This window comes from Equus quagga, chromosome 21, assembly GCF_021613505.1.
Source record: "Equus quagga isolate Etosha38 chromosome 21, UCLA_HA_Equagga_1.0, whole genome shotgun sequence".
In the NCBI taxonomy this organism is placed as follows: domain Eukaryota; kingdom Metazoa; phylum Chordata; class Mammalia; order Perissodactyla; family Equidae; genus Equus; species Equus quagga.
In genome coordinates this window covers 36,515,002-36,538,652 of record NC_060287.1, presented here as the reverse complement: position 1 = coordinate 36,538,652, position 23,651 = coordinate 36,515,002, and the positions used below count along the sequence as shown (strand labels likewise).

The window sequence follows — 23,651 nt, the reverse complement described above, 5'->3', positions numbered from 1 at the left end:
TTTCAGGATGTTTTTTAGATCTTTATTTTAGGAGTTCTACAATTTTGCTATATTATGCTTAACTATGGATTCCTCTTGTTTCTGCTTGGAATTTGTTGTGTTTTAATAATCTAAGGATTTGTGACTTTTATCACTTTTGGAAAATTTGCAATCATTATTGCTTCATACCTTGCTTCCACCTTGTTCTCTCTATTATCACATTTTGGAGGTCTAATTAGACATATTTTTAAATCTTTTTACTCTACTGTCCATATCACTTAGCTTCTTTTTCATGTTTAAAAAAAGGACTTTGTTCCTCTATGTGAATTGTGCATAATTTCTTCAGATCTATATTCCACATCACTGATTCCCTTTTCAGCTATTGAAAATTTACATTGTTTGTTTGTTTGTTTCTAGAAGTTCTTTTTAGTATTTCCCCCTAATTCTGCTAGGTAATTTTAAACAATCTTCCCTTCTTATTCATTTTTAGATTCTCGCTTTTATTTTTTTAACATAGCAAACATACTTATTCTGTCATCTGCATCTAATAATGCCAGTATCTATGGTCTGATTCTATAGTTTGTTGTTCCTGTTTACTTTTTAAATAATTTCTTATTTTAACTGTTTTTAATTAAGTTAAAGCTTACTTTTTTTTTTTGAGGAAGATTAGCCATGAGCTAACTACTGCCAATCCTCCTCTTTTTGCTGAGGAAGAGTGGCCCTGAGCTAACATCCGTGACCATCTTCCTCTACTTTATATGTGAGATGCCTACCACAGCATGGCTCGCCAAGCGATGCCATGTCTGTACCCGGGATTGGAACTGGTGAACCCTGGGCTGCCAAGAAGTGGAATGTGTGGACTTAATCGCTGTGCCACCAGGCCGGCCCCCTAAAGCTCATTTTAATTGTGACTGTGTGGGAGTTTTTCCTGAACTGAAGGGAGTATTAGTCAGGATTCTCCAGAGGAAACAGAACCAGTAGGATATATATATATATATATAAATGTGTGTGTGTATTTGTTTATTATAGGAATTGGCTCACATGATTGTGGAGGCCAAGAAGCCCCACAATATGCCATCTGCAAGCTGGAGACCCAGGAAAGACAGCGGTGTAATTTAGTGTGAGTTCAAAGGTCTGGGAATCAGGAGCATGGGTGTTGGGGGGCAGGAGAAGATGGATGTCCCAGGTCAGGCAGAGAGCAATTCACCTTCCTCTGTCTTTTTGTTCTACTCAGGCCCTCAAAGGATTGGATGATGCCCATCCACTCTGATGAGGGCAGATCTTTCTTACCAGACTATTGACTTAAACGCTAAGTCTTCCTGAGCCACCTTCACAAACACACCCAGAATTAATGTTTTACCAGCTATCGGGGCCCAGTCGAGTTGGCACGTACAATTAACCGTCATAAGCCACATTCCCCTAGAGAGGATTTGAGCTTGCTTCTGCCTTGGGCTTGGGGCGTTACCCATCTGGGACCACTTTTAGATTACATTCTTGGCTTGACATTTTTCTCATCACAAAGGAAGTGGGAATTTGGGTTCAAAACCTAAATTCTCACATGAGGGATTGCTTGTAGCTATCAATTCTCAGGAGAGTGTTCCTTCTCCATTGAGAGCCAAGACTAAGATACAGACAAGCTTACTGGTCATCACCCTTCAGTGGGGTGGATATAAACTAAAAAAAAAAAAAAAAAATTCATTCTTTTCCTGAAAATAGAGCTTTTTGGATGCTGACTCAATGTGGCGGTAGCCTAGCCAATTGCCCCCTTCTGAAGCCCTCGGCTTGGTTCTCCATCCCTACTCCCTCCCACAAAACTCCGCACTACTAGAAGCAGCTGGACGACAGCAGCTGGTGCCTGTCAGTTTGACTCCTTCCTTACTTCCCTGGATAGATGCACCCACTTCACTTTTGTGTCTGAGAATTTCCCAAGTTTTCCTGCAAATTCAGCTGTAATTTGGAAAGATATCGACGATATATACTTTACAAGCCTTTTTGGCTGTTTTGCAGTGTGAACATTATTTCAGGATACTTAGCCAGTCATACTGCTATGAACAGAACTTTACCGCATATTTTTAATATATAATAATATTGTTTTGTTTTCTTTGGATCACAGCTACTCCCCTTGGTACACAATTCTGATTTTCCACTTGTATTTGTGAAAACAGTCATAACAGAGGCTTAACTTCAAAGATGGCTTGATTCAGGGGCTCAATGATGCCATCAGAAATTGGGCTTCTCGTCATCTCTATGCTGTGGTTTTGGATGGAGGGGCTATCTTTATCCTGGCACTAGCTCCCTGGTGATGGAAAACGGCTATCTGCAATTCCTGGTACGGCTTGCTTCTTCCTGCCTCCAAGCACAAGGAAGAGGGTCTCTGGAAACTCCTTTAGAAGGGTAAGAAAATATCACCCACCATGGAGGTAGGAACCTCTCTTCCACTCACTGGGCAGAAGTGGGTTGGGTGTTCATCCCTGAAGCCAGAATTTGGGCAGAGAGTGGAATTAAGCCGCCGAGCCAGAGACTGACCACATGCCCCCCTCTAGCACTTGGATGGCGCTGGCTCCCGAAGCTGGCGGTCCGCTCCTGGGAGGTGTGTATACATCAACAAAAATTCCAGAAAGTTGCCAAGGGAAGGGGAAATGAATGTTGAGAATAGCCATCTACAAGAGGGCTGAATGTCAAGCCACACATCCTACCTGGTGGGGAGGTGAACATTAGGGGTTTGGTGGAACGATGATGTCATTCCTAGAGGGCTCCCAAGACGTTCTTCAAAACAGAAATAAGTGAGTCGCTAGCAGAAGACATCCCGACCCGACCCATTTGCTGGAGATGGTCCTCAAGGGTCTTCTACTAGAGACAACCTGGACAGCACTCACATTTGAGAGATGGGTAGGACCAACACATATTCCCGAGGGTTCCCCTGTCGTGGATCTAAGGGTGGGAGCCAGAAGAGAGGACGGAAGAACTTCCTAGGATGGTCCAGCTCCCAGGGAGACCCGCCCAGGAAGGAGCGCTGAGCCAAAGCAGCACGGGACTCAGAACGAATTAGACTTTCTTCTGCCTCCACCTGGGTGTAAAGCCATCCACGTTAGCAATTTGTGTAGTGCAGATGGCATTGGAAAGAGCTTCTTAAGGACAGGGGGAAAGCCAGGCTTCTGGACTAAAGTTTCTCTCATCCCTTTTCCTCACCCCTGTCCCTTGCTTTTAGTGGGTAAGAAGTCCTCACGCCGCTCCTGGGGACGTTCCGAGGCAGGGGGGTAGGGACTGGACCCGAGGGCAGAGAAAGGGCGCACAGGAGGACTGGGGAGGGTCCTCAGCGCGCGGCGGGGCGTCCTCTGGCTCTAGTGCCTGGGCCAGCGGTCCCGGGAGCCGACTCCTGGGTCCTCGCCTTGGGCATAGAAGTTATGGAGGTCCCGGGGGGCCAGAGCCGGGTTGGCCGCCGACAGGGGCTCGGAAAGCAGCACCTCATGGGGCTCACACGCGGACTCCATCAGCGCTTCTCAAAATCCCCCTCCTTAATCCAAACTCAGTCCTCTGACCGCGAAGTAACCTCGACGGGCGCGGAGCAGGAGATGTGGGGAGGGAGACGCCCTCCTCCCCAGCCCTAAACTGCCCACCAGGGGACGAGGCCCGGGGAATGCCCCGAGTTCCCTCCGGGTCCCACCGTGGGCGGGGGTCAGGTGCGCGTGCCGGGCTTTCCCTGGGGAAACTCCTCCTCCCGCGGCCCCTGCCTCCGCCTCGCCCCGCCCCTCCCCCTCCTCGAGGTGACCCGGGACTAACGCTTGGGGGTGTCGCCCTGAGCACTCGGACACCGCCTCCCGGGATTAAAGCGAGAGCAGGGGAGGGTCGGGAACTCCTGCGGGGGGGAAGAGGAAGGCGCGAGCTCGGTAAGAGGCCGAAGAGGAGAAAGAGAAGGAAGAGGAAGGGCGAGGAGCGGGGAGCGCCAGGCCCCGGAGTGCTGCAGGTAAGCGGCGCGCGGCCGGTTCTCTGTGCGGGGTCCGGGGTGAGGGTCCCGGGCGCGAGAGGGAGGGCCTGGGCGCCGGGAACGACCTAAGCGCCCCTGGGAGGAGAAGCCAGGTGTGAGCAGCGCAAGCGCGGCAGGTGGGTCCTCCGGACGCGCGGGGCTGAGCCAGGCAAAGTGGCCTCCGTGGGGGCTGGGAGGGTGTCGCGCGCCAGGGGCCCGTTGGTGCGCCGTTCCGAGGCACTGGCCGCCCCGCTGGCCCCCTGGATGGGGAAGGTTGCCCTGCGAGTCCCTGGCCAATTGGTCGGAGAAGAGGGTGCCTTGGCGACCCTCGGGGTGGGTCTTCTCGGCCGGAGCCGGCTCCTGGTCCACCTGTCCTCTATGGCCCAGAGCTGGGGACTAAGGGTGCACCTTTTCCCTTTGGGGATGAGGAAGAAGGAGGGTTGTCGATCCCTTCTTTGTTTCGGGAAAATCTCTGCAGCCTCGGAGTGTTACCTGAACTCCTTCTGCTTCTTGGTTCCCTCCCTAAGTGGGGAGAAACTGGAAACTCGCTGAGATGCCGGGAGAGATAGGGCTGGCGCGGCGGGGACGGCGGGGACAGGCTCCTGGAGGGCCCCCGGGAGAGGCGCGAATGGCTCGGCGGCCCCGGGGAGGGACTGCCCGCAGCCCTAGCCCCGGCAGTGGCGATCAGCGCCGGGCCGCCTGGGCACCGGGCACCTGCAGGAACCGGCCAAGAGGAGCGGTCCTTGTCCTGGGCACGCGCTCCCTGTCGGCAGCAAGGTTGGGCTCCCGGGCACTTCCGTCCACCGCATGCCGTCTGGCTGGACTCGGGACGGTGGCTGGGCGCACCAGCCTGGCAGTGGGCGCCCTGCCCGCGGGCCCACAGGCCCTGAGGAAGACGTGCCTTACCGCCCGAAAGTTCAGGCGTCTATGCTCCGGAGGGCCTGGTTGCGGGTGGCCGCTGGCTCTGGCTCGTGCCCGGGCGTTTGCGCGCCCAGAGCCCGGAGCCCGTGCGGCTGAGGGCCCACCCCGCCCGAGAGCGCTGCGCGGTGATCCGAATCCCGTTTGGAACGCACAGGCAGCGGGCCTGGTCAAGAGGAATCCTAGTGGCTCGTTTGGGGGGGAAAGGATACCTCGGAGACCCAAGGTTTGCCTGGTGGGCCGGGGTCACCCAGGGCTCGGCCTCGAGGTTGAGCACCCCTCATTCAAACTCGTGCGGTAGACCTGGGCTAAGATAAGGGGCACACGGGCACGCGCTGATCCTCGCCGTCCTGGCGCGCTCACAGCCTTCGAGAGCCAACCAAATAATGGAAAATTACAAAGGCTGCGAAGTGGAGTTCCAAGGTGTTTAGAAAACCTAAAGTGAGGGGAGGATTGTTGACTTAGCCTGGGAGGTCGGAGAAGGTCCTCCAGATAGTGAGGATGGAGCCAACCTCCCTTGGACAAAACGTGGGGGCTGGCAGTGTGGCGCAGAGTTTCCCCCGAGGCGGAGGAACCCGGTGGTGCCCAAGCTCCTGCGCGCTGCAACTGTGAGTGAAGTGAAGGGAGGCTGGTGCGCTAGGTGATGGCGAGCCCCCAGGAAGGCATGGGGGTGCTGCCCACCAGTGTCCCAGCTTTACCAGACGTGCGCCCTGCCTCTGCCGACCAGCAGAACTTACTGGACCGATGAGGGCAGCTGGAGCAAGCACACCCTAGACACAAGAGTTGGGGGCATCCCCATGGACAGGGCCCTCTGCTTACAGAAAGGTCATTCAACACCTCAGTCTGTTTTTTAGAAAATATCAACTGGTGAGCAGCATGGGCCTCTGTTCTTAGCTTGGACATCTGTTTGGTTCCCAGCAACTTCTGTCTTATTAATACCCCCAAGGTCAGCCGCCGCCTGTCAAGGTTATGTGGTGGCTGGAGCCACCTTAGAGCTCTGCCGCCTCCAACCCTTGGTGGCTCGGCCCTGGGCTCCCTCACCTTAACTGTAGCAGCAAATTTGTCCACACTGGTATTATCATAACAGCAAATGTGGATGTGGCACTTTCTTCCAGCCAGGTGTTGTGTCAAGTTCTTAATAATGTATTTAACTCAATTGTAAGGAAACTGAGGCAGAGAAGCGTGGCAGCTTGCCCACGGTCCTGTAACCTGTGGGGAGAACTGGGGATGAAAGCAGACCGCTGGGCTCCGTGGGGCTTTGGGACGTGGTGTCTGCCCCCTCTCCTTCCTCCGTGGCTCCTCCGGGAGGTTTGAATGTCAGGGGCATAGACTGTTACCAGTGGGGAGAGGGAGAGAGGGAAGCTGAGAACAGCCAGGGATCCTCCTGGGAAGGGGGCTTGCTCCTGGGCCAGGCTAGTTCCTCCCTAACCTGACAGTGGAGCCCCTGCCAGCAGCCCCACCTGGGCTCTGTGCTACCCCCACCCGGTGTGACCTGGACGAGAGTGCCAGGGAGGTCTCAGTGGGGCGGTGTGGAGGACTGACCTCCCTGAGAGATGGGGGCATTGAGGGACAAGACACTGGAGAAATGTCCTGTAGCCTGTGGACGATGAAGTGCATTATGCCAGTAATAATCGTCGTCATCATATGTGTGCTGGCCCCTACTCTGGGCCCAGCCTATGGTGTGGGTCTACCAGGAAGTGTGAGCCAGAAATCCAGGCTGGTGGCTCTCACTCTTTTCCTCCTAAACCTGTCGCAGGAGCCCCCAGGGACCCTTGTCTTGATAAGGGGTCGTTGCCCTGGTTCCAGTTGCTGCATCCGATTCTGGGGGTGGGGCTGGGGAAGTCTATTTTTGTAAGCCCTCCAGAAAACTCCGGATTTGGGAACCAGGGATCAAATCTAAGCCTTGGGCTTGCAAGCAGAAAGGAAAGATGACTGAGTCAATTTAGCCACCGAAGTTGACCCTGCTGCTGAAGAGGGTGGAGGAGGAGCCTGGAAGCACGGGAAAGAGTCCTAGCCAAGAGAAGGGGCATCAAGGCCCCATGCACCTTCCCACCCTCTGCTGCTCCCACTGCTCTGGATCCCCCTGGGTGGTCCCACTGCCCACAATTGCTGAGCCCTTGTCTCTCTTCCTGGCCCCTCCTTGCTTTCCAGGGCGCCTGCCAGGGACCCCCTAGGTGGCCTCTGGGGATGGGGTGCACGGGCATGCTATACCTGAGCGCTGAGATCTGAGTTGGTGAGTCCCTTCCTGGTTTGGTGTTGGGGAGCCCTGAAGGCCATCTGGGGGAGCCCTGGCTTGCAAGCCCCCAGGGGCATGGGCCTGGGTGTGGGGAAGGGGGCCGTCACTGCCCCCGTGCCGTTGACTATCCTGGCCCCAACCGCACGTGGAATCTCAGGGAGTAGCAGAGGGCTCCGCTGAGCACATCCCAGGTTCTGGGGGACAATCTGGAAGTGGAACTTGAGGTCAGGAAGGAAGAAGAGCTGACCCGGGACTTGGTTTGTCCTGGCCTCTGGACAGTGGTCAGAAGAAGAGGAACTGAGACAAGTGGAAGACATCCGAGTCAGCTGTAGAGGTGTCGAGGGAGAAAGGCAAGACACCCATCTTCTCGGGGCGGGGGACAGTCCCTTGGATTGTAAACAGTGTGGACTCTGGGAAGGAAGTGACTCAAAGATGTGCTTTTCACTCTTGTTAGAAGTGAGTCAGGGAGAAGGAGGAAGGCCTTGCTCTGGGTGAAGACTCCAGGTTTTTGTTTGTGGGTACAGAGGCATCCCTGGGGGGGCGGTGTGGGAGAGTGGGTGAGGGCGCAGAAATGTGAGAAGCAACCAGGGCACGTGTGACGGGCACCATGTGTCCGCGGCTGTGGCGCCTGAAGTCTGGAAGTCCGTGCGAGGGTGGAACAGACGGAAGAACTGGGAGCTGGAGGGCGGCAGGACCGAGAAGAGAGGCCGTGGTCGTCGAGCAGGGGATGAGAAAAATATTGACAAGTGAGAGCTGCCTGGGAAGATGAAACTAATCCAGGCTTTGTGGTTGCTTGTTTGCTTGTGGCAACAGACCTAGTGTCAGAGTCCCTCCAAGGTCGTTGCTTTCCAGGGACGCTTCCTGGCACCTGACCTCATCTGAGCCCCAAATCTGAACTCAGGGCGAGCCCGAGCCTGTGTTTTCTAGGGATGACCGGTTCAGAGTTCATTCTTCGAGGTTCTGACCGCGGAAAATAAAACACCATCATGTCTGGCCTAATGGCTAAAGCCCAATTTTGTTCTGGAATGTGCTTGAGAAAACGATCTTCACGTATTGAATCAAACATTTTTCGGTTTGAGTAATTCTGTTCTTCCCAAGGCAACCCGGTCCGTGTTAAACTTTTTCTTTGCTGGAAACTTGGTTTCCTTGGGTTGAGTTAAAGCTGCCTTTCTGCTCTTTCTGTCCGTTTTGATCCTGGTTTCGTCCTTTGGATTTGCAGAGACGAAGCTGAGGCCCTTTTCCACGTAGCAGTCCCTTAGGCTCTGGCGGGTAAATCTTAGCTGCGATCACTGTGTTATTACTGAGTGCTCACGTGTTGGGCACACTGCAGGAAACTCACCCTTAATTCCTGCAACTACCCTATTCATTTATTACCCTTATTTCACAGATCGACTTGGCCGAGGTCTTTAAACTTTCACCAGTGGCCTTTGCTTGGTATCAAGGACTCCTCCCTTCTGGAGGGACCCAGGGGCCTCTCTGGCCCGCCTGCCAGGTTAGATGTGCTGTCAGTTTTGTGCATCTGGACCTGTGAGGTCACCCACATCCTCAACTTGGTGGCTGGTTTTGTCCAGGTGCAGACTTTCCAGCTCTCTCTCTCTCTCTCGCTCCCTCTTAAATTTCGTCTTACTCATTTGGCCTTTGGAATTCAAAAAATATTGGAACACTTTCTTTGTGAGATACAAAGCTAGATTTAAAAAAATAAAAAGAGACCAGACCCAATTCCTGCCCTACAAAGTTTGTGATCTCGTTGGGACAATGAGGCATTCATAGAAAAAGAGACTTGGATGCTGTGGGCAATTCCTCTCCTGAGGTGATCTCTCTCCCTCTCTCTCTTTCATTCATGTGTCAGTTACTGTGCATGCCACTTGTCTGACTGTCTTACGCTTGTTGATGGTGAACTGTTCCTTACATCCACCACGGCCTGTTAACCTTCCTCTGATGGTGCGTTCTATCCTCAGCAGGAGACGAGAGCAGTTTTTCATATAATGGGAGTTTATGCAGAGGGTGAGGCACCAGAGGTTCTCACTGATCATTTATTCACTGGGTACGAAGTGTCTATTGGTGTTGCTTGCTTTGGAGTTTGAAGAAGGGGTGCAGAATCTTTCGGTCAAGGAAGATGGGGCCTCGTCGGCCTGTCACACCTCTAGCATCTCGAAGGCACCCAGTGGGGCTCGCTGAAGGAGCACATGCATGAATGGGGGTGCATGGAGAAGTCTGTGGAGCCTTCATTCTAGGGAACACCCCTGACCCCCGAGATGGGAGTCAGTGTCTGTGAGACAGACCTCATTTGCACTGGTTTGGTGGTTTTCAAAATAAATCTCCAGCAATTGTGTTCTGAGATCTCCAGCGGAAAGACACTCCAAGAAGAGACTGTTTCTGTTTGGAAATAGTTCATTATGTCATGGGATGCAGATAGGACACCACGGAGTCATCCTGTTCTGCAGGTGACTCGAGGCATGACTCAGCTCTCTGAAAGGAAAGCCCAGAGTGGACCAAAACAGCCTCGTTCTGTGGGGTGACTCAAGGGGACGAGGTTGGACCGGGAGCTGGCCGAGAACAAATGGGGGTTTAGGAACTTCCTTGAATGTTTACTCTTTTGTCACTTAAAGGAAAAGTGCTTTATTATATCTGGCTTTCCAGAATGGAGAACAATCATCCGTGCCTTTAAATGACAGGAAAGGACATTCGAGAAACAATGTTGTCTCTCGCCATCTAAGTTCTGTATTGCTCCTTTCAGAAACCAAAAAGATGGACTATCTTGTGTGGGCTTGGAAATGCCTGTCCCGAAGGTGGACCGGACCGAGCGTGGCATCTTCATCCTCCTGGAGAGCAGTGCGTCTCCTTTCAGATCCATTTCTAGAGTGGAACCTCTCCTCCTTCCTTCCTTTGCAGCCAGGGAGGATTATAGGCGGTCCACTCTTGTCTTTTATTCCATAGCCCATCGTAGCAGATCTTCACGCAGTTGGCGTTTCTGGTTCTCAGGTTTTGTGGGTCGTGGGATCGCTGGATGAGAACGGATTATGCTGTGATTACATCTGGGTCCTGTGGCTTTTATGGCCAATTCATGGCCGTGGCCACCTGCAGCCCTTCTTTTCCCAGCTTCCTTGTCTCTCACTGTTAGGGATCTTGAATGAACAGGAAGCATGGATTTCGAGCTCCGATCCGTCACTCCCTTCAGAGGGCTCTTAAGCTGGGAAAGCCGCCAGTAGGATCGAATTTTCATTTCCTGAAACTTCAACCAAACTTATAACTGGTGAGATAGCTCAGAGGCACAGGGAGTCGCTGCCATTGAGAGCAGAGAAACCAGAGAGGCGAGAATGTCTGCTGGGGAAGGACGCTTTTGAAAGTAATCCGAGGAAGGTGCTGAGTTTTCCCCCCGCTTAGACTGGAGGGCGGTGGAGGATGTTGATCTCAGGACGCTCCCTCTTTACAGAGCGGACGTAGAAAAGCTATATTAATGTGTGATAATCATATCACTTAAAGGTTGAAATGTTAAACATGTTCTATAGGGTGACCCCTCCCACCTGTATACTGGTCAGTTTTCTTTCCTCATACCCGGAAAGGTGTTGATTTTTTCATTGTAACTTGAGAGATCTCAAAGCTATCAATAGGAGTGGTTCTTACATTTTATCTTTACACAAAGAGTAAATAAATGATCCTGTGCGGTTTTATTGTGACCTGTTCAATGAGGTTTCCCAAGATTAAAAAGCTGGACTCAACATTTTGATTTATAGCAATTTAATGTTTTGAGTTTTTTTTTTTTAAGTTCAATGGGTCAAATCATCATTATGCTTAGGAGATAGAAAGGCAGCGGGGTGCCGGAGCTGGCTCCGCTGCTGCTCCGCTGGTTTTTCAGAGCGGGTGGTAGCTCGGGAGCACTGCCCAGATGCAAATCTGCAAATCTGTAGACGCCACGCATCAGCCCCCTCGCTCCCGGGCGGGCTCTTCAACTTTCATCGGTTTTAGGATCACTTGTATTTAACAGAGATGGACGTAGCGCTTACCGATGCCAGGCACTGATTAGTTCCTCAGTGTCACCCTGTAGCGGGGCTCTCGTCATCTCCTGTGAACAGCTGTGGGGAAACGTGGAGAAGGTGAAGGCCAAGGTCAACAGGCCAAGCAGTGCTTTGTTCTGGAGAGAGGCACCTCTCGCCTAGAATGCCTTCTAGTTCTTTCTCGATTTATCTTCTAATAACTAACTGGTATGGAAATTTTACAGCCTGGCCATTCTTTCTTCTAGGTCATCTCCAACCTTCCAAATACCTGCCATTACCTGATGCTGCTGATCCAGTCGGCATGGCCTTAAACTCAGTAAGTGGTTAATTATCACTGTCCTGGCCTTTTCTTCCCTTGTTCCTTCTATTGCCCGAGGTGCACGCGGGTCAGCATTTTCAGAGCTGCCTGCAGGGAATGTGTGCGCCCTGTGGATGTTGGTCAAGTCATCTCCAGGTTACAGGTGGGAAGAAGGGGGCAGAGCGCGGCCACCCAGCGTTTGCACAGCTGAGTCTCAGAGCCGTTGGTTGCAGGTGGGGAGAGGTGCATTCTCACCTCGGCCTGGTCTCCTCCTGCTCTGACAGTGGGGGTGGGCAGGGGATGAGGGCGAGGCGTGGGGACAGATAGAGGCAGGATGTTGTTAAGGGGAGTAAATCCTTGGGAAGAAAGAGTGTGCGGGTTACCATCGGCCAGCAGACCATTGTGCAGCCTAGCTTCCTAATGAACTGGGGTGGGTCGTGATTGAATGAGGCACTGGGCTGACCATCCCTCTGCCTGGAAACACCCCCACCGCACTTTGGGGAAAGGTGCAGTATCTTTGTTCCCATCGTATCTCACGGATTCAGCATTCTTTTTTCTTTTTCTCCCCAAATCCCCCCAGTACATAGTTGTATATTTTAGTCATGGGTCCTTCTAGTTGTGGCATACGGGATGCCACCTCAGCATGGCCTGATGAGCCGTGCCATGTCTGCACCCAGGATCCGAACTGACGAAACCCTGGGCCGCCAAAGGGGAGCAGGCAAACTTAACCACTCGGCCACGTGGCCGGCCCCACAGATTCAGTTTATTCCTGGGAATAAGTGCCTTCAGTAAAGAGTTGTGGTTAATAACAAAAATGTTCTCTATCTGAAAAATACACCTTTTGCTTTCTCCACCCTTTATTTGTTACTGGTGCTTATTTTCACTGGATCCGTTTTCAATTTCAAATCTGCTGCGCAGGAGTTCACCGGGACAAGCAACTTGCTGCAGCCTTTCCTAGGTGGGGTGGCATGTTCTGAGGTGTCTCAGATAGAGGTCAGCCATGTGTGCTCCTTTTTTTGCCTCTGGTACCCCGTTTAGATTAAAGATTACGTTCGGTTTTCCTTTTCTGGCTATTGCTCTGGCTTAGAGTTAGAATCTTTGGACTTTTGGAGGAGGACACTGGTGATTTATTAAGCAGAGGTTAACTCTGGGAGCCCGCGTTTGCTCACTGCCTGCTAATCACCTTCCCTGGAGGCCCCATTTACAATTCTCAGCATTAAGTTGCCTCTGCTCAGAACGCTGCTCCCCTCTGAGGTTGCAATCAACAAGAAACAGGTGGCAGAAACTAAAGAGTGGGAAGAAGTTTTGCATGGGGACCTCAGACGCTGGCAAGAGGACAAATGCGGCTCCCCAGAGTGGCCCAGCCAGTGGCAATTGAGGAGAAGGTCACAGGCTGGTGGGGCCTACAGTGGCCTGGTGGGGGTGGGTCTTGCAGAAGTAGGCCTTGAGACGGCAATTTTTAAGTAGAAAGAGGATGAGGAGAAGGGCATTGTAAGAAGACAGAAACCAGCTGAAGTTTGGAGCTGGGAATAAAATGCTATGGCTGGAGCAGTACCCACCAATGGATCTAGAACTTCCTCTCACGGGGATGTAAATACAGAAATCTACACACTTTTCACAAAAATGCACGTGCCGTATAAGGATACTCATTGCCACAGAATGCTAGCAGCCCCCGAGGGTAGACCATTTAGTTGTCTGTTAATAAGAGACGGTGAGTAAATCATGATACATCTCCCTAAGGGAAGAGGAGATAGAAATGGAATTTTCAGAATAACGTGTATGGATGATCCTGTAGCTAAATTTCTTAGCCTCTATGCCTCACGTTCCTCTCTGCAAGACGGGCTTATAAGTCATCCCTCTACCGTCTTAGGGGGTTCCATCAGGTTTCAAAGAGGGCCTGAATGCAGACGCCTGGCAGCACGTGAGTTCTCAAATGTTAGCTGTTGCTATTCTCGTTATAATTGTGATATCGCTGGTTCATAACTTTGCACCCCCATTCTCAAGGTAGACAGTAATGACTCATTCCCAGACTTGTACACATTTTTCCTTTAATTTTTTAATTAGATCTCCAAGTCACTCATTTCCTTTTTCTTTATTTTAAGCAGTGAATAGTAAACAAACAAAAACAAAATCTATTGACAACTAATTGAAAATTCTGGCTGGTTTTTATTCCAGGTTAAGTTCAGTGTTTGGCATGATTATAGGCGCCCTGAAGAAGCAGGAGCACCATTTCACTGTCTTGTCTGAGTGTGATGGGATGGATGTTGAACCTTTAGGGTAATTAGGATTTTACATTATTCATCTTCTTTTGAATTGTCTAGGGATCACCACCAGGTGTTGGACCTTACTACGAAAACCATGGATACCAACCAGAAAGCTTCTATTCCCGGCAGCCCCCTGTGGCCCCTGGTGCCTACGGAGCGTATGAGGCCGAGTACTACCCACCCACGGTACCCCAGTACTCCCCGAGGGTTCTGACGCAGGCTTCGACACCCGTCAACCACACCCAGCCCAAACTCTTATCGGAGACAGTGTGCACCTCGAGTAGGACCCTTTTTGCATTATTTCCTATAATGGAACTTGAGTTTGGGGTCTGCCTTCTCTAGTGGGCTCTCTGTTCACACCAACTCTGTCACTGGTTATCCTCATCTGCTGGGGCTGGTCTGTCTTAGCTTGTCTTTCTCTTCTGCATCCGGGTCAAGGCTATTGGGTGCCGGGTCTCACCTCCTGTCCAGGGCCTCGCCAGGACCTCCGGGCTGCAGAGACCTTCCCTCTTCCGTTAACTCTCCAGTTACCAGCTTTGCCTGAACCGCCCACGGTGGTCTTTCAAGCCAGGCTTCTCTGTACTATTTCTTGCCTGTGTGGTGTATTGATGTAGCAACTTGAATAAACGGTAAGCTCCCGATGCAGGGTAAATGATCGAAGCTTTCTTTGCCATACAGTTGCCCAGATACAGCAAGCCATGTTGCAGACGCTCAGTGAGTGTTTTGTGGCTCGTGGATGAAGTGGCCGGTGTGCTTATTGCCCAGAAGCTCTTGGCTCTAACAATCTTGTGGAGCTTGTGTGTCCTTCGATCCCGCATCTTTCTTACCCTCTCATTCATCTCTTCTTTGCATTTGGTCTCCTTCCTCTCCAGACCCCCTCTCGGCTTTTCATGCAGGCTAGTTTAAGTGTTAAGAGCTACCTGGTACAATTGGGACACCAGTGGACTTGTACAACCAGTGCTGGAACCAGGACAGTGGCTGTACCGATGAACATTTTCATTGATAATGTTTTTATTTGATTTTGTGAGATATGCGTACATGTAAATACAACTTGTGCAGTTAAAGATTAATATTGAAGTGAATTTCCCTGTGCCCACCACCACATCATAAATAATCGAGATGAATGACACCGGCACTACGTCTGCCCCTCCCCAGACCTTGCCCGCTCTGAACTAGAGCTATGACTCTCATAATTCTGCCCCAATGCTTGCCTCTGCCTCCCTCACCCTTCAAAAGTGGCTCGTCCATCCTTCCTTCTCTCCATCAGCTGCCTCTGCTCATGTAATACATATGCATCTTAAAGTTTGGGTTTAAGAACTGAAGGTCAACAACCTGTGATGCAAATAGTTGACACTCGAAACTGCAGGGCCGAATCAACAACAGACTACGTTGATAATGAGGAAGGTAAATGAATAGCAAGTTATAATTAAACTCAACGACAGCAGCGATTGAAAACCAGGACCAAGGTCTGGACTGACCCGAGGCTGCTGACAAATGCCCGTCCACCGAAGGTCAGGTCGGGGCTTCCCACTGCCCACGTGCTAGTGGACAGTGAGAGCTGGGCAGACTGCCACACACTGAGCGAGGGGTTAAGATACCGAATTCAATATCCCTTAGCTCACCAGGAAAATTATTTTATCTTAGGTTTAATGACATACAGGGAAGTCACTCAAAGGAAGAAACTGTCCTTAGCTAATGGGTCCAATTGGTTGTTCGAAATTTCCCCTGTGGGAGCTGCCTCTGCAACTCCACCTTGCCCATGGGAAGACATAATCATCTGAGGCCAAGTTCTGATAAGGTGGTTCGGGCGGCATGTGGCTCTGCTCAGACAAGTGGCCTTGGCCTCACCTGTGAGCCTGTGAGAATGGCAGATCCCTCCCTCTTGCCCAACAGAATCAGCATCTCAGGTGCTGGGGCCGGGAAACGGGTCATCAGGCGCCCCGGGTGATTCCCAAGCCTGTTACAGTTTGAGAACAGACTGTGGAACTTGTAGAATGCGATAACCAAATGAAGGCGTGGCTTTGAGCCCCGATGAGCTGGGGCAGCTCTGGTCTGTCTGACTCCAGAAGCTGAACTTCTTGCCCTGCTTGACTTCCAGAAGCCCAAGTGCACCTGTGTGTACAGGTGTCCCTCCCTACACACTCTACCTCTCCAGCCTGGGCGGCCTTCTGTCTAGGCTGAGGGGGTTGGAGGGTCTGTTTAAATGCCTTCTCCTCCCCTCTCCACCTTTCTTCCGAGGAAAGCTCCCAGGAGCGCCTGTGCCTCGGGCTGTGCTCTGCATAGGACTGCTGCAATGGTGGCATCTGGTGCTGTCCTCTGAAACTTGATACAACTTTTGGCTCACGCTCTGACCGACAGCCTATTGGTTTGTTTTGACTGGAGAACACTGGTGACCTTTTCCGAATGCCTTTATTCTCAGCTGAAATGTGAGCCCAGTGTTCCTGTCCTCAGACCAAAGGGCCAATGTCAATGTTGCCCAATAGAGCTTTCCGCAGTGATGACAGTGTTGTACATCTGCGCTGTCCAGTACAGTAGCCACTGGCCCCGTGCGACTGTTGAGCACTTGAATTTACATAACTTTGTCTAATTGCATTTAATGATAATTAATTGAAGTGCACATAGCCACCTGTGGCCAGTGGCTGTCACACAAGACAGTGTGGGCGTACAGCATCCGTCGCTAAACCGCCTTGAGTAAGACCATTGATTCTTCTATCTTGAGTACCACCGACATGGAGGTGATCTTTTTGAGGACCTTAAGTTTTGCTCACACTTGTAATTACTGAAACAGGGTACTTTTCCTTTTTTAGCCAATTTGTTACGTTAATCATTTATTTGACTATTTTTTTTTAAGAGTTCACTTTAGTGTTTGTTGCTTCCTATCATTTTGTCCTTGATTTTGTTCTCCAAAAAGCATAAAGTTTACTGTTACAGAATAAGACAGACCTCCCAGGATACGTTCTCAAAAGTCCCATTTTTAAGTGTTTAAGGAATTATTTCCCCATGTGCCATACTTTAAAAGCAGTGGATAAAATTGGAGAGCGTAACTTCTAAAAGACTCTGCAGCTAAGCCGTATGCTCACCTCTTCTCCCGCAGAGACTAAGAAAGTGCTGTGCATCCTCCTCAACCTGGGGCTCCTGCTCGTGGCGCTCGTGGTGGCCGCCATCCTGCTCTGGAAGTTCGGTAAGTTCAGAGCAGCCGCCCGAAGCACAAGGGCGAAGTCGCAGCGTGCTGGGCATGCCGTGGTCCTGCTCCCTGGGCTGGGGGACCACCCACCGTCCTTCCTGAAGTCTCTCTTTCTGAACGAGCTGGCTTCTCCTGCCTTCCGTTGGGTCGTGGTGAAGCGTGGATAACCATTCTTGGAAGCAGTGGGTTAAATCTCGCCTGCGCGCTTCCTCAATCTGTGGGTTGTCAGAATCCGTGCCATTTGGGTAGTACCCACACACGGCGGGAGAAGCATTTGCAGTTTACCAAGTGCTTTGGGGCACTAGGTGCCACCTGGCACTCGTGAGCATGAGTTCCCCAACTTGGGGCCACACCTGGTCCCCTGTATCTGGGTTACCGCAGTGGCTGCTGCGGGCCAGGGTGTGCGTGCCGTCCCGTGCCACCTCCTGTGATCACAGCCCAGGCTTTTCCATCAGCCGGAGGCAGTGCTGGCTCACGATGTTTATGGATCACAGAAGTCGCTTGTGTGGTGAGGAGGAAATAGGAGTGCTGCCCCACGCCACGCTGGGAGTCCTTCCCACTGGCCCCCCGAAGTAATGTACCCCGGGGGTTCTCTGTCGCTGACTGCCAGCCCTGTTTCCTTTGATATATGTTGGTGGCAAGGACGCATCCCCTCCTTGTTAAAATGAAGGGGGAAAAGGGTTCTTTCTTCTTGTTCCATGGCGCTCGGAGGGTGGACCATGACCTCCTGCTGGGCACCGGGAGGTTTTCTTGGTCTCTCAGCCTGACTGGTATCTCCCTCCTGTCTCTGCAAGTGGAGAACAAGTGCTTGGGGTCCCGGATAGAGTGTGGCAACTCAGGAATCTGCATCAGCGCCTCCCAGTGGTGTGACGGGATCCTGCACTGCCCCAACGGGGAGGACGAGAACCGGTGTGGTGAGTGGCAGGACTGCGCACGCGGGGCTGTGCACCCGGCCTTGGAAGGTGCCCGCTCTACGCGTATGTGGGGCCTGACAGTGCCAGGCCTTTGTCTGGCAGGTCAATCCATTACGTCATTGAATCCCTACCTAGAGGGTGAGCCTCGGGTCTAACCCCAATTTTCAGATAATGAGGCTCAGAGGGGATGCGCTCCTGACCCGGCGTCACACAGCAGGTGGGAAGGAGACAACAGGGTCAGGGGTCAGTTGGACGTGTGTGCTTCCAACTGCCACAAGACATCACCGCACGGCAATTCACATGAGCAAACTGTTTAACATGTGGAGTTGGAAGGCGTTATGTTACTTTCAAAACAAACCGCCTTTAAAGTTAAATGTATCTATGGTCACAGAGCGGGCACCGGACTTGCTTTTTGTATGTTCTATTAAATTTTGAAGGTGATTTCAAGGGTAGTAAAGGGGCAGTAACAACAAAAATGATGCTTGACTATGAGAGCGATGCTGGCATCTCTCACCCCCGCACCCCTGTCGTATCCTCTGTGAGCTGATAACTTTTGATACAGTTGATGCTGGAGAAAGACAGTGTGCTGCTTCCTGGTGACCCTTCTCTGCGGGTCATCTTGGGGAGGTTTCTTTGCCGGCTCGTCCTCATTTCCAGGTCGTGGCACCTGTGTCTGTTGTGGGTCCCGGCTCGTGGGATCCTGGGGGAGGAAGCCGGGGCCCCGGTCTCCACCTGCGCCTCTGTGGTCGATGCTTGCTGTCTGTCCCATGGGCTCCCAGGGCCCAGCCTCTCGTGTGTCCCTGGAGTGTTTGCACTTGGAAGTGACTCACTCACTCTTTAAACTTTCCACATCATGCCTTGCCTTTATTTTGGTCATGATATATTTGTCACTATTTTCTTAAATAAAGTAGGCAGTTTTTGAAGCTGAGCAGGTGTGCTTAAGATATCAGATGGAATGGCTTTTAATGCAAAGAATAAACTCCAGCAAGACAAACTCGTTATGGTACCTGGAGAGTCTCTCTCTCTCTCTTTCTTCTTAACATTTAAGTTGTGTTTATTCAAATACCTTAAGAGTTAATATACTCAAATAGAAGAACATTCAGGAAGTACTGAAGGGTATGCAGTGAAAAATCTCACCTCCTCCACTGCACTGACACACACACACTCTCATGTACACACTCACACCACACACACTCACGTACTGTGAGATAGAAAATACATCTTGGTCTCCACCCCCGTTCCTGGCGCAGAGCTCCTGAAACCCATGGAATTTCCTGGGTGACAGGACCGTCTTTTGTTCTAATGAGGCGACTCTGGGTGGGCTCCTGGGTGGCTCCTGGTTGGGGGCTTGTCACCAGAAAGAACAAGCCACGATTAGAAGCTTGGAATTTTTGGCCCCTCCCCCCATGATGTTGAAAAAGAAGGGCTGAAAATGGAGTTAATGATCCATCCTGCCCACATGATGGGGCCTCCATAAATCCCAGTAGGATAGGGTTCAGAGAGCTTCTGGGCTGGTGAACAGGTGGAGGTGCTGGGAGAGCAGCCGGAGAGGACGTGGAAGCTCCGCCCCCTGCCCACATGCCTCGCCCCACACACCTCTTCCCTCTGGGTGCTCACCTGTATCCTCTATCCCCTCCTTTCATTAAAAACTGGTGAACAGTAAACGGTTTTACCGAGCTCTGCAAATCGCTCATGCGAATTCAGTGGACCTGGGGAGGGAGTTGTGGGAACTCTGATCTATAGCTGGTCCGTCAGAAGCACAGGTGACAACCTGGACGTGTGACTGGCGTCTGACGTGGGATGGGAGCAGCCCTGTGGGGCTGAGCCCTTAACCTGTGGGATCTGACGCTAGCTCCAGGTAAAGAGCGTCAGAATTAAATTGTAGGACACCGAGCTGGTGTCGTGGAGAATTGCTTGGTGTGAGGAAAACCCCCACACATTTGGTGACCAGAAGTGTCAGAAGTGAAGTGTTCTGTGTGAGAGTAACGGAGACACACAAGAAACAAAGACGGAGAGGAGGAAAGAACTGGGTTGTTTTTCTAACTCACACGCATGCACATGCACACACTCATATATACACTCACACACATGCACACTCATACACACCACACAGACTCTCATATACACATCCCTCCCACACACTGTCATACCACATACACATCCATGCACACTCATACACACACACACCACACACACTCATACACACACACGCCTCTTCACCAGCCAATCACGTTTTTTTTTTAGGGGCAAATAATATGAGTTTCTTGCTTCTCCTTCCAGAGAGTTTTTGCATAAAAAACAAATATGTGTTTGCGTTCTTAATCCTCCATTACCCAATGGTCATCATCCGGGTGACTCCACAGGCTCGATGACATATCCTGGAAGTCATCTCCTGTGGGGACACCATCTTCTCCCCCTTTCCCTCTGCTTCACACTCGGTGCCCCTCTGTGTGGACGTGCCGTTGTTGAACCAGCCCCTTCTTGGGGCACATTCAGGCTCTGCCCACTGTTGGCTGTAACACACATGCTCCAAGCACGTGAGCAAATCAGTAGGAAATGTTCCAGAAGGAAAACCGCTGGGTCAGAGGCTTTGTGACTTTGTGGTTTGCTAGTCCGTCCGCAATTTCGTATCATCTAATTTCAACACTGGTGGTTCACACGAAACAAAGCAGATGAACATGACATTGTGTGTGTATTCTGTATCGGATCAGAGCACACGTGGGATGTGCTTTTAATTTGTCCACCTTGTCGAGTGGAAATTATTTTCCATTGAAATGCATAGCTTCTGACGCTAGTGATCGTTGCCTGTCCTATGGAAAGCGTTCAAGAATGTGTGTAGAGCTTTCTTCCCAAGGGTACATGTCTATTCTTAACCTTCGTTCACTTCCTACATCCATTGTTATGCTTTCTGTGGCCGCTTGAGGAGACGCAGTTAACGTACTGTCTTGTACACTTGAAATTTGCTAAGAGGGCAGAGCTTGAGTGTTCTCACCACACACAAAAAAATGGAAAGAAAAGAAAATGCTAACTATGTGAGGTGATGGATATGTTAATCAGCTTGATTGTGGTGATCATTTCACAATGTAAACATACCTCAAAGCACCAAGTTGTCCACCTTAAATATATACAATTTTTACTTGTCACTTATACCTCAATAAAGCTGAAAAAATTTCCTAACACACACACAAAAAAAGAACTGCGTGAGACCGTTTCCAGCTCTCTGGGCCATCCACCCTCACCTTTTCCTCATTAGCACTTGACTGCACGTAGTTGGAAGGAAAAGAAATCCCTAAAATTATCCACAAATCAAGAAGGAAATGTTTCCCTCCCTCTCTACCACGTCACAGTGTCAGTTTTATCTTTGGGAATACTTTGATTACAGTTACTTTAAAAAATGTAATAAGCTTTATTTTTTAGACGCACAGAAAATCGAGCAGACAGTACGGAGTTCCCATCCCCCCCCCCCCAGTGGTCCCTATTTTTATCATCTTAAATTAGGTGTGGCACATTCATTACAATTGATGAGCTGATATTGATACATTATTATTAACTAAAGTCCTTAAGTGACATTAGGGTTCACGCTTGGTGTTGTGGAAAAATGTATAAGATGTTTGCATGTGGACGGTAGGTTTGGACAAATGTATAATGTAGCCATCATTCTAAGATCGTGGAGAGGAATTTCATTGCCCTAAAAGTCCTCTGTCCTCTGCCTATTCAGCCCTCCAGCCCCAGCCCTGGCAAGCCCTGGGCTTTTACTGTCTCCAGAATCTTGCTTTTTCCAGAATGTCATAGAGATGGAATCATACAGTATGTAGCCTTTTCAGACTGACTTCTTTCACTTCGTCACATGCATTTAAGGTTCCTGCATGCCTCTGCCTGGCTTGATAGCTCACTTCTTTCTAGCGCTAATAGCCCATTATTTGGATGGACCGCAGTTTGTTTATCCCCGCACCGAACACATGGCCAGCTCACGTGGAGTCACTCATCGCAGAAGCATCAGGAAGTAACCAGACCAAGGCTGGTCATTTCATGGAGGAACGAGCCCCGAGATGTTTGGCAAACCGTCCAGTGACTCAGGGGCCACAGATGGGAGGTGACACTGAGGTCTGAGATAACCAGGTCCTCATTTTAAAATTTAAGCCACGTGTATTCCCCCAAAAACCACAGAGCACGGTTTTGCATACTTTTAGACTTTACGGAAGTGATGTCACATGGAACACAACACTTAGCAATTTGCCCTCTTTTATGCAACGCTGTTTTCAAGATGGTTCATGTTAACACATGACCCTCTGGTTAATCCTCCAGTTGGATAGGATTCCGCTCTGTGAGTACGCCGCTCGATGCGTTCTCCCATAGGGTGAAGTTCTCAGAATTCTGGACTGTGGTTACCTCAAGGGAGAGAGAGAAACAGACAGGCTAGGCAGGGGGCTTAAACTATATTCATAAAGTTCTATCTCTTTAAACACAACGGCTGGGGTTGTTTGGGCAAAATGTTGATACTTTCAGTGGCAGAGTCTACACCAGGGGACCTGCCCTGTCTCTGGGCGCTCTGCCAGGACCCAGGCTTTGGGCAAGAGAGGGTCACAAAGTAATTGATTTTTTGTTGTTTTGTGTGTGTGTGAGGAAGAGCGGCCCTGAGCTAACATCTGTTGCCAATCTTCCTCCTTTTGCTTGAGGAAGACTGTCGCTGAGCTAACATCTGTGCCAATCTTCCTCTATTTTATGTGGGACGCCAGCACAGTGTGGCTTGATGAGCAGTGCTAGGTCCATGCCTGGGATCTGAACCCGCGAACCCTGGGCTGCCGAAGCAGAGTGCATGAACTCAACCACTATGCCACTAGGCTGGCCCCACAAAGTGATTGGTTCAGGAGCATTTTTCCAAAAATCGTTTATCTTATTCATCTATTTTTTCTAAAATACTTGTATTGAGATATAATTCACATACGGTAAAATTCATCTTTTTAAAGTGTACACTTCGATGGTTTTTGTATGTTCACAGATACGTGCAGCCATCACCACAGTCACTTTCAGAATATTTGCATCGCATCATAAGGAAATCCTGAGCCATGGCCCCCTCACCCCTCCTTCCGCACCCCCTCACCCCAGGCCCTAAGTAACCACTGTTCTATTTTCTGTCTCTGTGGGATTCCTACTCCAGACGTTTCATGGAAATGGGACTATGCAGGATGTGGGCCTCGTGTCTGGCGTCTTTCACTCAGTGTGGCGTCTTCGAGGCTCACGTGTGTCATAGTGTGTCAGGACTTCATCCCCTCTTACGGCAGAATAACATCCCGTTGTGTGGATAGACCATACCTTGTTCATTTGTCTGTTGCTGGGCTTCTGGGTTGTTCCCACCTTTCGGCTATTGTGAGTAACGCTGCTAAGGAACGTCTGTGTACAGGTGTTTGTCTGAACACCTGTTTTCAATTCTTTGGGGTAAAGAGCACTTTTTATAGGAGAAAGAATAGATTTGCAGCATCCCTCGTGTGGGGTCGGTGCTCGTGGGGAAGAGGGAACCTGGGGCCGCCACCTCCCGAGCCCTGGTGTCCTGGGGCAGGGGGGTTCCAGAGCAAGTGGAACGACCCCGGAGACTCACGGAACCTCTCCCTCCTGCAGTTCGCCTGTATGGACCGAACTTCATCCTCCAGGTGTACTCGTCTCAGAGGAAGTCCTGGCACCCCGTGTGTGAAGACGACTGGAGCGAGAGCTACGGGAGGGCCGCATGCCGTGACATGGGCTATGGGTGAGTTTGGAGCCCTGTGACCCCGGGGGTGGGGCTGCACGCGAACACCTCGGACAGCTCTCCTTCCCTATGGAGATGAGGAAACCAGCAGGTGCAGCTCGTGCCCACCATATTCCCCCCACCGGCTCGCTCCCGGGTGTCTAGTGTGTGTGGCCA

The 23,651-nt window shown here is 50.9% G+C and overlaps 1 protein-coding gene across 4 annotated transcripts in view; it reads left to right on the top strand.

The window, feature by feature from the left end:
- The first annotated feature begins 3,797 nt into the window (after window positions 1-3,797).
- LOC124231503 (transmembrane protease serine 2-like) overlaps window positions 3,798-23,651 on the top strand; it is a 33,330-nt gene continuing 13,476 nt past the window's right edge. For 2 of the 4 annotated variants that reach the window (XM_046648317.1, XM_046648316.1), the window contains exons 1-6: window positions 3,798-3,943; window positions 11,338-11,408; window positions 13,712-13,934; window positions 16,749-16,835; window positions 17,633-17,752; window positions 23,369-23,495. In XM_046648317.1, the coding sequence (XP_046504273.1) occupies window positions 11,394-11,408; window positions 13,712-13,934; window positions 16,749-16,835; window positions 17,633-17,752; window positions 23,369-23,495 (572 nt within the window). In that variant the 5' untranslated portion in view covers window positions 3,798-3,943; window positions 11,338-11,393. Of the gene's footprint in view, window positions 3,944-11,337; window positions 11,409-13,711; window positions 13,935-16,748; window positions 17,753-23,368; window positions 23,496-23,651 lie in introns of those variants that run through there. The other 2 variants (XM_046648318.1, XM_046648319.1) reach the window with 2 other exon arrangements.